Source organism: Marmota flaviventris, chromosome 11, assembly GCF_047511675.1.
Source record: "Marmota flaviventris isolate mMarFla1 chromosome 11, mMarFla1.hap1, whole genome shotgun sequence".
NCBI lineage: Eukaryota > Metazoa > Chordata > Mammalia > Rodentia > Sciuridae > Marmota > Marmota flaviventris.
This window is the reverse complement of record NC_092508.1, coordinates 55179303-55196203: the sequence shown is the minus strand read 5'-3', so window position 1 is coordinate 55196203 and position 16901 is coordinate 55179303. Positions and strand designations below refer to the sequence as shown.

General features: G+C 38.1%; 1 protein-coding gene across 1 annotated transcript in view; it reads right to left on the bottom strand.

Moving 5' to 3' along the window:
• Positions 1-7982: 7982 nt before the first annotated feature.
• The window catches only part of Pde11a (phosphodiesterase 11A), a 369570-nt gene continuing 360651 nt past the window's right edge, over positions 7983-16901 (bottom strand). The window contains exon 20 of the mRNA XM_027946092.3: positions 7983-8138. Within this exon, the coding sequence (XP_027801893.2) occupies positions 7983-8138 (156 nt within the window). The remainder of the gene's footprint in view (positions 8139-16901) is intronic.

Sequence of the window (16901 nt, the reverse complement as noted above, 5' to 3'; positions counted from 1 at the left end):
TTTCTCTCCATTAAAACGATCATGCTGGACAGTACACTTCGAACCTTCATCTTCAATTTCAGCTACTAGCAGATGTTAAAAAGTAACTAGTGAGAATCATGTAGTAACTAGTCATCTAGTATCACAAGGCCTGTTTACCATGTAGTGAATCATATAGTAACTAGTCATCTAATATTACAAGGAAGCAACTTCATTAGGTGTCCAGTTGATCATTTCATAAAATGACTGACTTTATGTACTTATTATGCACTTTTTCTCATGCTGAGAATTGGCAGAGTTGTATTTTCCTGGGTGGAACCAGATTTTGAGCCTCCTAATGCATCAATATCAAGAAAGGGACAATCTCTCTCCCATTTCAGAGAGTTGAATGGGGCTTTGTCTTACCCAGGTTCCCCACAAAAAGCAGCTGAGTAATACTCCTATAATTCTATTCTGAGACATCTTTCAACCATAGCTCCTCATGCATCTTTCAGGTCTTAAACTGGTGAGATACATTTGGTGGAGTGTGCTGACTAGTGATGCTCCTAATAAAGAGGGTGTGAATGGCTTCTCCTTCATAGTTAGCTGGCTGCCTGACCCTTGTCCCTTGGAAATTTAAGCTTAGTATTTTAAAATCCTTACATATGGAAAATAACCTTGGGTAAGTTGCTATTAAGGTAAGATCACAAATGCAAAAACAAGAATATCCTTTTATATATTTAGTATTTCTGATTTGCAGAAATGTCTTTATATCATGAAAACATTCACTTTTAAATGACTTCTTAAGTATTGTATGAAAACTAGAAGGATGATTTATTTTCCATCAAATTTCTTGATCTCTAAGGAGTTATTTGGAGCTCTCCTTCTTCTTTCCAGTGGTACCTATCTGTGAGCACGGCAGCTGAACTGGGCAGAAAAGAGGTTATTCTTTATCTCCATCCTTATTTCATCTGATGCTGCTCCAGAGGCCTGGCTTGAAAAAAACAGGACAGACAGTTTAGACAGATGGAGGGCAGGGTCATTTTCAAAATGAAATGAGTGCACCAATCACACTGTGAAATTGGCATGACCATCAGTGCTGCTGTGATAGAATGATTTTTATTTAGTCACTGATAGGCAGTTGGGGAATAGATTGGGTTTTTTTTTGGGGGGGGGAGGGGATAGGTGAAAGAAGGCCCTTTAATTAACAATCGAAATAATTCTAGAAAGCAATAAACTATGTGGAATATTTTGAAATATAAAAGATTTTGATATTTTGGTTTGCAATAGAATCTTGAAAAGCTGAAGCATATATTAAAAAGCAAGTGCATCATTCTATTTCAAACAACAGGAAAGTGATTGTAATAAAGTGAATTACAGACTTGTAGAAAGGGATTAGGGATTGAGAAAATTGTGTGAGTCTCAGGGTAGATTTTGCTGCATAAAAGGAGGCGTGTTTACCATGTAGAAGGGTTCAATTTAAGTAAAACATATAGGAGCTAAAAGCACAATGTTTAATTCTTAGCATGTTGATGTTCTGTCTGCCAAAATAGGAGGTGATCAAATCCCATAGTCTATTTGTTTGTATAATGTATCTGACATTTTCTTTTAAAGCTAGTTAGGAGGTATTTTTTAAAATTTTTTCTACAAATGGGACTGCTTCCTGTTGTTAAACATTAGTAATTCATGAGTATTTCAACCGCAGCTGTGGGCAAACATCTTCCTTGATAAAGGAAGTCTTCTGCAAAATAATTTTCCATTTGTTATTTCTTTTCCCTTTTGATTCCCAACCATTTTTTCAGGATGGCTAGTTTGGGAGCTCAGTTACCTTGCATTCATATTCCCCCAAACCCATCTCTCACTGTGAACAGGGAAGAAAAGAATAAATTAGTGCCAAATTGATAATGTAGTTGGCTGAATTTTGAAGGCGCATCTGTTCGGTATTTTAAGACTTTTGAAAACACTGTATGCTGAATCAACATTTGGGAATATTTATGCGTAGATGTTGAGACATTTCACCCTATTAGGAGCTTCCCTTCCACTGCTAATTCCACCTTATTGATATTTTAATTAGATTTCCTTCTTGAATTACTTCACTTTTGATCAAGTAGCTTGTATTTGGGAGTTTATAGGCATTATTCTCTAAATTATGAGGGAGAACACAATAGCATTGTGATTTATAAAAGGGATTAGCAGAGAAGGCAAAACTGTGGATACTGGCATTTTAAAATAACCAGTCATCCAAACAAAGAGCTACTCTAAGCCCCTGTGTTTATACAGTACTTTCAGTACCAGGCCTGCTTTGCCTAACTTCCCTCATTAACCCTCACAGCTCTTTTGTGAATTAAGGGATACTTATTGTTGGCCCCATTTTAAAATCACAGACTGCAAAGCACAAGAAAAGCCAGAGGTTTCCTGGTGATTGCTTTCACTGGCCAGTAGTGGGCCCCTCTGCACCTTTTCCCTCTCCTTCCCTGGGCACCTCCTCTCCAGTCGTTTGAATTGGCTTTGGATCATTTGCTGCAGTTTGTTCTAATAGAACAGGCACAATGGTGTAAGAATTTTAAAGTTTAAGCACTGAAGCCATGGTTTAATTGTATAGCGTCAGTGTGGCTGGCGGCCCTGCATTGACGCCATCCCCCTGTGTAATTGCCCATGCAAATTTGAGCAATGTGTAACGGACACAGGAACCCAGCATTTGGCTGCAGATTCTCCTACCTCCAGAAAAACTTTAATCATTTGGAGAATCTTTTGTCATTTTTGAAATGCTGTCCAGTATCCCTCTCACGCAGGCAAACATCACAGATCAAGACAAGGTTAATGGGCTAAGTTAACAGTCAAAATTTAAAGGCATTGCTTCCTTCTCTCAGCCCTTCTCAAAAGAAATAAAGATTATTCCACAGCTTTAGTCAAACATTAAACATTTTATTAAAAACAAAGATATTTAGGTCTCTTAAAGCAGACTTTCAAAATCGTAGATTAGTCGCTTGTGAAATGGACAAGCATTCTATAATATAGTATTCTAACAATGGAACACCAGCTTGGGAAGTCTACACAAAGGAATGCCTGTAGATCCCTCAGCTGAAGACATACTTTCCTTCTTTGTGTAAAACAGTAACAATTAGGAAGCAAGTCAAAAGGGGATCCTTTTTAGATTATTTTACAAAATAAAATGGCAAAAGCAATATCCCCCCAAGGAAATGAGACTCAACAAAAACCTAGCCTATATTCATACTGTGCTGGTTTTTTTAAAAAATTCATCTAAATATAATTTAACCTGAATCTAAACTAAAGCAAAAGAAAAATTAATATTCTAACATACAGACATATAGAAAAAATGAACACAGAGATAAATGATGACCTCAAAGAACACATTTTTCACAGCAAATACTTCATTTACTTAATAAAACAAACACTTCTGTACCAGCATATACATTCAATGACATTGGTGTAGTTATGCTACACAAATAAGTAACTTATCTTTAGCATTGCTGAGAGATGTAGCAAACATGCAGGTACATTCAAAATTAAACTTAAAAAGATGTACAACCCCAAATAACTGTGGGAAAGATATTGGCACAGATAACACAAGCACAACTTTGGGCATTGCTAAGTCTAAATGTTCATCATGAAATTCTCCAGTTCTGCCTTGTTTTATTTCTGTCATTTATGTGTTTTATTCTATTATTATTCACTTAGCAAGTTTATAAAATTTTGGTCTTCTTGTAGCTAGATTGAACCTTTAAAATCCTTGTACATTTGAGTTTAGGGAGTTCTTTGCAGCAAATGCCAGAATAACAATTTCATAATGTTATTCTAATGCAGATAATGTAACTTCACTATGGTAGAATTGCCCAGAGTTTTAGATCCCCAAATTAGGTTTTGGTTGGTTGCTTTAATGTATCCTTTTTGCCTTTTTTTCCCCAGTCAAAGCATTTTTTCTTTCTATTTAAATCTTCCTTAAATAGATTACTGTCCCATGTGATGTAAATTGTTTTATACCATTACCAGTGATGATACTGTTTTTTTTTTTTTGTCTTTCTGCAGTTCATAAGAGTCAGCAGGAGAAATGAATTTTCAAATAATTGTACCTTAAGTAAATTGAGCAACTCTGTTTAATGACCTATTGCAAGTGGATAAAATATGATAACATTTTGATACACAGAAAACAACTGAATTCCAGTAGCATTAATGTAATACAATATTGGCATTACACTAATATAAAAAATTTAAAATTAATTTTAATTAATTTTTAACCCAACATATTTGCAAATATAAAATACCCGGAAGTGTATAGGCATATCAAATTTTAGAAGCAGAAAACGCATGTGCAATTTTAACTTTTCTTGACTCATTTTATAAATTTATTTCTAAATGAATGACCACTGTTTGTAAGATACCTATGATATGAGAAAATCCACAATTGTTCTTTATGAAATAAAAGAATATATGTTTTTTTAAAAATGTATCGATGACCATATATTTCACGATCAATAAAGGCAGGCTGAGACCATCTGTAATAAGATTGTTTTATATCTACTCCACATATGTAACTTTATTTTATTTTTAGTAAGAAGATGACCTCTTTGGGTTTTGCCTATTTTATTTGAGAAGGATAAACAAGATAATTTTCTGGAAGAATTTTAAAAAGCAAAACACAGCTTGGTCCTTTGGTGTGGAAACTGAATAGCAGTCAGTGCTTTTATTTAACAGATGGAAAACCTGAAACTGATGAGTCCCAAGATTACAGGTCCAGTCAGTGGCCAGCTAGAATAGAGTTCTGGTCTACTGTGCACTAGATGATACCTTTCACAGAATGCCAAATTGCCCCTACCTGCCAAGCTAGGCTACCTTTTAGTTTGTGCATGTATTATCTACATATTGACTAGTATTAATAAATAACATCTGAAAAAAATATATCTCATAGAAAAAAGCAGGATGAAGTCATTTTCAGCCATCAGTGCTAAAAGACCTGAGGAAGCAAACATAATCTGGTCAGTCAGAGGTTTTACAAGAAGGCTCACATTTCAAATGCCTTCCTCCAATAGGACTAGGACAATTTTTCTTCCTCTATTTTGGAAAGGCAGAATATATGAGTAGCCACACACATCTCACATTTTTGGGAAATCAGAAATTATTTTACAAAAGGATTTAAAATATCTAAAACTCCCAGAAGTTCAACCTTTAACCCCCAGGGTTGTTGACACCAGGAAGGTTGCTACCATCCTTTCCACTGTTTCCTGGCCGTGGAGGATCAGATCCGTGGCATTAGTCAGCAGTTTCTGAATCTTGACCCACAATGGGAAAGATACCCCAAGACAGGAGAAATAGATGGAGGCAATTACAAACAGCTACTTGATTGATGGTTGACATTGTCAGGGCTCCACTGTATGGCAGATTGCAATGGTGTTGAACTCCCCTTGCTACCAGTGGATGTTGCTATTGGCAACCGTGCAGTGAAGCCAATAAAAAGGCAAGAAAATGAGAGGAAAACTCAACCTTAGTGGAAACTGTAAGGTTTGTGCTATAAATTATGTTCCCCTTAGCGATATGCAGCATCAGTGTTCAGGGTAACTACAGTGCTTGTAGCTGCCTGCATTCTCTGACAGACCCTGGGTTAGTGCTTTAAAATTTTGCTTTAGATGGTCTGGCATCCCTTTGTCTGGGCCATTTATTTATTTATTTATTGTTGGGGAGGATAACAGATGTGGACTCATCTCTGCCTCACATGGACTGATTTTCAATTCCCATTTGTGATATTAACATGATGTGGCACAATACCCAGAAACACCTGCAGTGCTCGTGAGCTGCAGACACATGATGATCTCACAGACCAGGGTCTATTCGTAACTCCACCCATCCTTTGTTCATCACCTGAAGGAAGAGAGACAGCCCTGCAGAAGCTATTTTCCTTTATAGCAGAGTGATTCAGAAAACTGGCTTAATAAAATCCATAAATCTGAACAACCTCCTCTTACCTGCTCTGCAGAGGCAATTTTTCCTGCACTCATTTTCTCCTCTAGTTTCTCCAGTCTTCCCTGCAGAGACAGCTGTAAAGCGTAGCTAGGAACATTATTTTTTAGTGCTCCCACTCCTTCCTTCTCTCCTTTGTCAAACCCCTCCCTGCTCAATTGTCTCTCTTTCCTAAGCAATTGATGACAGGATTCTACATCCTCATTTTTTTGGTTGGAGGTGCCATTTTTCTTTGTTTGGATTGACTTTCACCTTTCCTTTGGCAGTACCCTTAAAACTACCTGCTTCATTCCTATCTTTCCTTTATGGCTCTTCTTATTTTCCTTCTTCTTCCTTTTTCCCTCCTCCTTGCTAGGCTCATAATTTTCTTTTACTTTGTTTCTTGCCATAACAAATCTCATTTCCTATTTATAATTACCTGCTCCTTCTCACTTCTGTTTTTGTCCCCTCATTTTACTCATTCCTTTAACATTTCCCAGAAGACTCCTTTGTGCCAGAAAAACAATGTCCCTTGTGGAACATGGCCCCTATTTCTTTAAGAATTGAGTAGTAACATTAATAACTGATATTGATCAGTAAAAGTAAGAACAAAAATGTGTGGTGAATTTTAGATTTTTTTCAGAGCTGGAATGAATCTCAGGTTTCATCTAGTCCAGGGATGTTCCCAAGTCGTTAGGGTCCCTTTGTGGACTTCTGTATATGTGATCAAAGAGTGAAGATTTGTAGGTCTCTGAATCCCCAAACCCTGCTTCAGACAGAGGACTTTATCTTTTGATGTCTAATATCTTAGTAGTCCTTGAAAGATTCATTTGAACAAAGTTGTAAGGTTAAGATATGTCTGAAAATCATTTCCCAGTGTGATCTCATTTGACAAATGAGGAAACAAGGTCAGAAAAGTTTAGCCACTTATCCAGAGTTGTCTAGTCAATAGTGCCAAAGCTGTGGTTAGAAGCCATTCTTCTAGCTTCATGCTTTTTGAATAAGACATACCATGTCCTCAATCTCAGGTACAATGAGCAGCAAATCAGCTTTTTAGTCATTGTATCTATTGACAGTTTATTCTTATCCATTTTAAACCTAGTTTCCTACAAATTATGTGTTTTCTTAAACATTCAAGTGTTATTTCTTGATTGATTACTTATAGTAACCTTAAATTTTATATCAAAACTCATCACTGGGAGAACTCAAGCCAGTCAATACTCTTTGTGGCTCTACTGTGTCCTGTAAAAAATGTCTCTCACTATTGGAAATAGTTTCTAGATGTTCATATGTCACTTGTAGTAAATTTGGCTATAGACTTCCTCTCATCTTTGCTTTAATTAAAGTCGGTTAATCCCTTCTTCCTGTGAGGAAAGAAGACTTGTTTACAATGAAGTCTGATTTTAAAACTCTAAAAATGAACCATGATCTCAATGTAGAGTTACAGATTTTGTATAAACTCCAATCAACAAACATATTTGCTATGTTCCTACTATGGACCCTTTAGGGGGAAAACTGGGTTTGGTTGGTATTTATAGGTTATCTGTTCTAAAGGCTCTAGTCCATCATTAAGAACCTATGTGTTTAAAAATAAGATACCTCTATAGAATACAAATCTGGATACTTGGGTCAGTCTGACACAATAGCTTGCTTGGAGAGAGGCTGCAAAGACAGAGCATTTGGCTTGTAACCAACAGAAGAGCACATACAAAACTAAGCAGTGCTGACACTTTCACTGTTCAAACTAAGCAGCGCTGACACTTTCACCTTTCTGTGCTGACTGTCCCAGGTCCCTGGATCCAAACCAGTCTTCGGCCCACAGCCTTTATTTCAGCCCATGTTGTTCATCAGGGGAAGGTAAGGGTCCAGGCTCTCTGCCCCACCTCCTCCTTTGTCCTCCTGTCACTCTGCTACTGATCACACTTCAAGGTGAAAAAGTCCAGGCATGCTTCCCAGCACATCCAGAGTCTTTAGGTCTGTCTGAGCTAAAGGAATAAAAGGATGATGTGGCTGGACTGAAGCTGATTCTTCAGGCTGCAGTCATTTTGCAGCAGCTCTGGGAGGATAGAGCTTTAGTTTCTGTCCTCCTCAGCCACCATGGGGCTGGCAGGGGTAGGTGAGGCAGCTGAGACCAGCAGTCTTTTCTGATGCATTTCTTCCCACTTACTTCGGTTTGCAGCCACTGAATCTAGCATGGGCTTCAGTTTCACATTGACCTTCACCAAAGCCTAAAATGAAACAGAAAACAAGTAGGGAGAAAGGAACTGAAGTCACTCATAGGATTTTCTACCTTTCATTTATAAGAGAATGGAAACTGGCTGTAAGAAATAAAAATAATTATTTTGGTAAACATAAACTAGTTACAAGGAATAATGCATTTAATACCATTATGTTGTATTAATCGAGCCTATGCAGAGAATGAGAAAATAAGACAGGACGGCTGTGCACAACTGCAGAGGGAGCCAGTCTCACAGACTCCCATTCTATTTTATAACAACATCAAGCAAGACAGGAAGCAAAATATCCAGCTACTCATATGTGGATCTTTGCCAGAGAGGGTTCCACATCTCAATAGACTGTGAACTTAAATTTTTACAAAAAGAAACCTATAATTGTATTGCCACAAATGTCCTCCCCCGGGGAGGGTAGGGGACTTTTCCGAGTAAAATAGTCCACACAGAATCCTGAGGCTAGAGGAGGGGCTCATTTTTAAAGCTAAAAGATCTGGGAGCTAAATACAAAGATCAGAGTGGGAACTTATATGGAAACAGATATGACAGAAAGGGAAAAGATCGTGGAGAAGAGAAGCAGAGGGCTGTTAGATGAGGGGAGGGGAAATGTGGGGTGCATATGACCGGAAGCAGAGGGCTGATGAAGCTCAGGCTGCGGAGTCCTCACTGGCTCCACACCCTTTTAACTACAGTAGGATTTAACTTTGTGTATTTATTTATTTACTTATTTTTAACAAAAGAGAGGAACTCTGGGATCGTTTAACCTTCTGTACTCTCAAACCCTTCGGGGAATGAGGACTTAGCAGAAGCCTGCTGCTTTGACTTTAATACGCATGCGTCATTCTGCAGGTCCTGGGGTCCTGTGGGGGTGGGCCTGAGGATGCCTCTTAAGTAGGGCTAGAACAAATTCAGGAAACAATAGGCAAATATCTTACAGGTCAGAGGAGAAAAGAGTTCACTCTGCCCAGCAGGAAAATTCTATTGTTCTCTGCCTGATTTTTTTTTTTAAGCAAAAGATGAATTTAAAAAGTCTCTAAAGTTTCTTTTCCTACTTTTAAATGTATGACTATACTTCAAACTTCTTACTTTTTACTAATAAAGGTTTCAAGCATATTCAAACAGCAAAATATGATTAGCAGAAGCATCTACATGTGAATAAGTATGAATAATAAATATAAGTAAAACCACCCACGTAAAACATACAACAAAGGGTTTGGGACACTTTATACTTTTTGGACAGTCTAATAAAAAAGAAAACAAGATTTGGATGACATTTAATCTTTTAAAATTATGGCCTTGATCTTTTTAAAGCATGAATGTTTTGTTGTTGTTTTAAAATTAGTGTTTTTCTTCTCCTTTGTAGTTATTTATGCATTTTTCAAGTAATGTGTTAATATTAGAAAATGCCAAAACATAGGTTTAAAAGAAATAGGCAAGAGTAATAATTTGTAATCCTATAACTCAAGAGATAATCAGTACCAACACTTGGGTTTTGTTTCGATTGGGATCCCTCTTGTATTTCCTAACTGGACAAATTATTTAAACATCAAAAAATATAGTCACAAGGTGGTGTTTTTATAATAGCAGTTCACAAATGGTCAGAATATAAGAGAATCTATGGACATTTAAGCACTTGTACTTCTTTGGGCTATTTTTCCATCTCCACGGTCTCAAAGAAGTACATAAACCTGGCATACCCACATGGATATGGTGGATCTTCCAGTTATGAACATCTACTATGTGTGAGATACATTGCCAGCGCTGGATGCAATTCATTTTAGATATTCCTCACAATGACTCTGCTCTTTACAAATGATAAAATATGTCCCCCATATGCTAGGATCACAAATGAAATTTAATCCTTACACTCTAGGACAAAGATAAGAATCTGTATAAGTAGTTAAGGTTTCCTTTTGTAATCTTCCCATGTATTTTGAAAACTATGGAGAATGTCATTGTTTTTCTCCACTAAAAGTCAAGGCTATTGCAGTAGCCTGTTACATCATTGATTATATAGCGAAAACTGTTGAAGATGAAGCATAAAGATAGCTCTTAAAAAGTAAAGAGAAAAGAGAAAGAATCAGGTACACATCTTGAAGTTATGGCCTCATCCTTTGTCAATACCCAATTCAAACTGGTTAATAGTTTTGTTATTCACCAGTTTTCAGAGTCTGTGATGGTGAGGAAATACTGAAGGCATAAACTTCTGAGGACGCTCTAAATATGATTGTCATTGTCATCAAATTGGGGCAAGGCCAGACACCAGGAACTCCTTTTCTTTTTTTCTACTTCCACATCCCATTCGTTCATTCCTTCCTTCCTTCCTATTATCCATCAATTCTATCAACTACCTTCTTGGTTAGGTATAGAACACTCATGAATTCTGACACTGTTCTTTGAATGGACTCTTTATGTCACTTGGGGTCTCCCTGTCCCTTGAGAATTAGGTAAAACTTCACTTCAAATCTATGTCATGTTCTGGCAACCTTTTAGAATCCTCATGATTTCCAAGTCCTACTTCCACGGGCTCTTTGATTTCCTTTTTTGAGTCCATTTCACATTCTTGACTCCACTCTGCATCATTCCCAATGTGAAGTTCCATTTCATAGGAAATCAAATCACCCTCAACATTTTGGATGCCTACTAACTCTGCTCCATAGTAGAGATTGTCAGAGGGGAAGTGACTTACCCACCTACCATCACTCACATGCTCCTCCCTGTCTTTCTCTCTATGGAACAAGTAATCTAGTTTTCTCCCCAGTCCTACCTCACTGCTTTCATACAGACCAGTCTGTCAGCCAGTCAGTTTTGTCCAGGTTCTCTGGAATCCTGATGAATTAAAGTTTCTCTCTCAAAATATAGTTAGAATTCTTTTTCCTATAAAGCAATTAATAAAAGAAGGAGCATGGGGCTGTGGGAGTATTATCCATTGGAAAGGTGATGCTCTCATACTCTGCCTTGGACCAGTCAACTTTTTTTGTCCTGTGACCATAGGTTATACCCATTATTCCCATGAGACACCTTGCAGGTGAATCCCATTCATTCCACAGGAGACAAAACATGAGCACAGAATCACACCACTGTGATTTCGGCATATCTCCTGATAAGCTTTCTCTGGTTAGGGAGTGGTCAATAGCAACAGCCTCCAGAAGGAAACAGCTTTTCATGTTGAGGGTGGTGAGTGTAGTCCCTCCATGCACAATTGTACACCATGTGTTCATGAACTTGATTCATCCCCTCAAATAGCCCTCTGCTCCAAGGAGTTACAGGGACACAAGTAAAATTTAGCTGGACATAAGAGAGTGGATTTCCAGAAATAATCAGTTACCCTAATGAAGAGTGGGTGTTCCATCCTGGTTAAGGTGGCAACTCTCTGCACATCAATGCAGAGAATTCTGTGTGTGTGCATCACACTAAGAAAAACCATCTAATTTTAAATCAGATATACCATCTTGTGGATGGTATATTCACATGATGATAAAACAAGGCAACATAGTAATTCATGCAGTAATCAAATTCCTTTCATTTCCATGAGAAAAATGCAGATGCCTGCTTCTCACTCAACACACAGTGTTTTTATTTAGATGAGAGTGTGAGGTAGCAATGATCGCCATGGTTTTATTTAGTGTGGTTTGGCACCAGCTCCTCTTTACTCTGATCAAGCCTTTTAATTAAACTGACTACTATAATTCCTATGGAAATTAGTGTTTATGTTATTTTCCTGCTACAAAAGCATTTCTCTAGAACTTATTTTTTTTTTTAATCCCAGGAGCACAAATTGGAATTTTTTTCTGCTTGAAATGTAATTAAAAACTCATTTGATTACAATATTTCTGGCTCTGTTTTACTTATTAAATTCCTGTAATCAGTTTTCTTTTATGAAGCTGCTGGGAAATGATCTCAAAAGCAACACATTTTTCTCTTCCTTGGCAGGTTCCCGAGCATTTACTAAATTACATTCATAGCACCTGCCCATGATTCGAATTACTCCACCAATTTATTCCTTAAACCATTTAAGTTTATTTGGCTTAGCCCCAAACAGCTTTCTTTCCTTTATCCTGTTCTTTGTTCTCCCTCTTGCTTCCTTTGTGTTGAATAAAATATTGGAGCGGGGTGGGCAGGTTACATCTTTCTCAGAATTCCTTCTTTCTCTTTGTTTCCTATTCTCCTGAAACAGATTTGTCACACCAGAAGACCATTTTCCTCTGGCCAGGTGCTGGTTATAAGCAAAGGGAGAAAGATTCCTATCTTGAGGAATTACTCTTATACTATAAATTTGTTGCATAAATGCAGTTAGCTAAGGGAATACGGAACTATTAGGATATCAGTAAAGCAAATGATTATCCACAAACCTAAATTCCAGGACTTACAGCGATTACCTGAAAAGCACCATCAGCAAGAAAACTGGGCATTCCTGAAAGCTTGCCATCAGTGAGTGACACCTAATGGGTTCTGTGAGGATGCTACTGATGTCTGTCTAGTTTGACTTGCTTCTCACTTGCTGAGACAGAAAGGGGGAAACATCACCCATTGGATCACTGTCCATAAGTACCAGAGGAACTCTAAAGGCTAGTATGTGGCTACATAGGCCACAGGGTACCTGACATCTTCTGTGGCATCCCTGCTGTGTGATCTTTTGGCTACTATTTGACCATGTGGAGGTAGTGAGTACACTACCTCCCAAGGATGGTACGCTTTTTTTGTCCTGATTTTAGAATATTGTTCTTTATGCTGAGCTGAACTCTACCTCCCTATAGTTTCTACTTAGTGGTTCTAATCCCTGGGATGCTGTCCCTTGAAATCTGACTTCTCTAGCAGTGCAGGAGTGGTGACTCCTAAGTGGCTCCAAGTGTTAAGTGAATGAGGGGTGGGCCTCAAATCCTACTCAGTATGCTCAGCTTCTCCCTTGGGGCAACCTTATGATATCATGGGGGCTTGTGGCCCATTACAGAGAGGACCTTGGATACTTGCCCCACTCCATCTTTTATCGCTGTTTTGAATAAGAACATATTCACATAGCTCAAAGCACACAAAAAGGTGCAATGTAAAATTTCCCTTCTACTCCTGCCCCAAGTATTGGGTTTTCTTCCCAAGAAGCAACAAGTGCTATCAGTTTTTTGTGTATCCTTCAAGAAACATTCTATCCCTATGGACATAACAAATGAGATTTCCTCATTTTTATGGCTACCTAGTATTACATTACTGTCCTAATTTGTTTAACTGGTTGCTATTTTTAATGAACACTAAGGGTGTCTTATATGTGCCCATTCCAAATAATGCTATTATGGCTATCCTTGTACATAGACTTTTTATATGTATGGAGCTTATCAGAAGGTCAAATTATAGAACTGGTATAGCTGAACAAAAAGAGTATGCATTTTCATTTTACTAGATATTACTAAATCAACACATGCAAGCTTTGTCTAAGATATAGAGCAGAATTCTTATATCCATCATGCCTACAAGAGGAAGAAAACATAGCTACTATTTAGAGTAAGGCCTTGGAGAGAGCACATAAGGATAGATAAGATAAGGAGGATACACAAATTTGGCACATGGCCCTCTCCTCTCCATACACTCCAGATCTTAATGTGCACACAACATGCCTGGTCTCACCCAAGCATCACACTCATGTTGTTCCAGAAGGTTTTGATTTCATTCTATCTCTGAAAGAAACCTAAGATGAATCTATTTAATTCTCTTATGTTTTGAGTTACACTGTAGTAAGTGCTTTATATACATTGTCATTTAACTTTCTCAAGAACCTTCTGAGGGAGTGTTATGGTTTTGATATGAGGTGTCCCCTAAAAGCTCATGGGTGAAACATTGCAAAAATTTTCAAAGGTGAAACGATTAGATTATGAGAGGTATAACCTAATGCAATGGGTTGATCCATCGATATGGATTAACAGAATGGTAACTGTAGGAGGAAAGGATGTGGCTGGAGGAGGTAGTTCACTGGGTACATTACTTTGGGTTATATTTTAGCCCTGGTGAGTAGAGCTCTCTCTCTCTTTCTGTGCTTCCTAACCCCACCATGAAGGGAACTGCTTTCCCCTGCCATGCCTTCTGCCATGTCTCCTGCCATGATGTTCTGCCTCACCTCAGGCCCAGAGCTATGGAGTTGGTTGACCACGAACTGAACCTCCAAAATCATGAGCCAAAATAAACTTTCCTCCTCTAGGTAGTTCTTATTAGGTATTTTGGTCACAGTGACAAAAGGCTGACAAAAACAGGTAGATACTATAATTATCCTCTTGTTATTGTTGTTGTTTTATGGCTGAGGAAACCAAAACCTCGAAAGATTAAAGAATATGCTCATGTCATTCAGTTCTATAAGTGGAAAAATCTGCATTTTACTGCAGTTTCTCAAACTTAGTACCATTTATGTTTTGGGCCAAATAATTCTTTGCTGTGAAGTGAAGCCTGTCTTTGTGCATTGTAGGATACTCCAGAAGCCCATAGTAGTCTCTCCCACTCTCCACTAAAATATCAAATATATTGCCAAATGTCCCCTGGGAAGCAGAATCATCCTAGTTGATGGTGCCTCAACTATGGCCATATAGCAGGAGATGGAGCCAGATTTTTACTTAAGCTTCCCTGACTCTAAAGCGTTGTGTAAATAGTTCTCTCCCTAGAGAACTAGTCATCCTTTACCACTCAGCTCATACTCTACCTTCTCTGTGGAGTCACTGGTCTTCCAGGGTAGAACCTGGACTCCTTCTCCTGTTTATGTATGTCTGAAGCATGTTCTCGATTTCTTCAATCATATCTTTCATGCTGAAAATATCTTTGTGTGGGGCTGGGGATGTGGCTCAAGCGGTAGCGCGCTTGCCTGGCATGCGTGTGGACCCGGGTTCAATCCTCAGCACCACATACAAAGAAAGATGTTGTGTCCGCCGAAAACTAAAAAAATAAATAAATATTAAAATTCTCTCTCTCTCTCTCTCTCTTAAAAAAAATATCTTTGTGTGTATTTTAGTACTTTAAAGATATTGTCTTCTGGGTTGTATTGGTTCACACCGTGATATGTGGTTTTTTTCCTTACTTCTTAAGATTTTTCTCTGTATCACTGGTTTTAAGCAATTTGATTTCTGATGTAGCTCGATATAGTTTCCTTCTTCTATCTTCTGCTTGGGTTCATTGAGAATCTTGGCTCCCTAAGTCTATAATTTTCATCAAATTTTGAGAAATGTCCACTGCCCTTTCTTCAACTATTTCTAATGCTTGCATTTTCCTTATGGGGCTCCAGTTATACATACATTAAGCCCTTTAGTATTATCCTGAAGCTCAATTGATGGTCTGTCTGTTTCTTTTCAGTCTTTCTTACATTGGGGTTTCTCATTCTGGATGGTTTCTGTTGCTGTCACTGTTTCGCCGCCCCCATGTAGTGCTTAATCTACTGCAAATCCCATCTACTATATTTTTCAACTTAGAAATTGCAGTTTTCATTTTCAAAAATTTGATTTGGGTCTTTTAAAATATCTTCCATGACTGTTTATTACACTCAATCTTTCCTCTTCCATCATCTTGAACATATAAAATATAAGCATACTAACATCTCAATGGTCTTTTTAGTCAATTCCACGATCCATATCATCAAGTCTGTGTTGATTGATTCTTCTTATGGGCCGCATTTTCTTGCTCCTTTTGCTTGCCTGGTAATTCTTGGTTGGAAATTAGATGTAAATTTCATTTTGTTGGGTAATAGATTTTTTTTCCAATTTCTTCAAATATTTTTTGTTTTATAATGAAATGTTTCTAAGTTAACTGGAAATAATTTGATCCATTCAGGGCTTGCTTTTAAGCTTTGCTAAGTGGGGCCAGAGAGACTTTTAGTCTAGGGCTAATTTGCCCTCCTCCCCATGCAATACCCTTTTGAGAACTGTACATAATGCTAATGCCTCATGTATTTCAAGGTTTTTCTTTGATGTTGTGACTAGGAGGAACATAGACTATTTCCTCGCCTCTGTGATTTCAAGATCTTTGTTTGTTTGTTTATTTTGTTTCTTTCCCTCAGCCTCAGTAGATGGGGTAAATAGCACTGAGCCAAAGATTCAAAGTTGCCTCGAGCAGAACTGTGTAGCTCTGTCTTTCCTGGTACTTCTCTCTGGAATCTAACCTCCTGGACCCCCACAGTCTCCTGGCTCTGACTCCTCAACTCATTGAGGTCACTTTTTTGTGCTTGGATTACCCCTCCCTGTGCCAAGGCTGGAAAACTCTCTCTAGGCAGTAAGTGGAGACAGTTGTAAGGCTCTCTTCATTTGTTTCCTTCACAATTCAGTGTATTGTGCTGTCTTGCTTACTGTCTAGAAACTGTTGTTTCAAATATTTTTTTCTGCATCTCTCTCTCTTTCTCTTTGTTAATTTTTTTGATCTGTTACTCCATCATGACCAGCAGTGAATGTTCCTCATTATTGGTTTAAAACAACTTTGTCTTGCCTTGTGGGGTAGTTTAGATCTTGAATGTCCTCACAGGTCCATGTGTTACAGGTTTGGTTCACAGCATGGTGCTATTGGGAGGTAATGGAATTTCCTCCTCCTCCTCCTCCTCCTCCTCCTCCTCTTCCTCTTCCTCCTCCTCCCTTCCCCCCACCCCTTTTCTTTTCTTTTTTTTTTTCAGGGGATTAAACCAGGGGCACTTTACCACTGAGTTGGATTTCTAGTCCTTTTTATATTTTATTTTGAGACAGAGTCTCTCGAAGTTGCTGAGGGCCATACTAAGTTGCTGAGGCTAGCTTTGAACTTGTGATCCTCTTG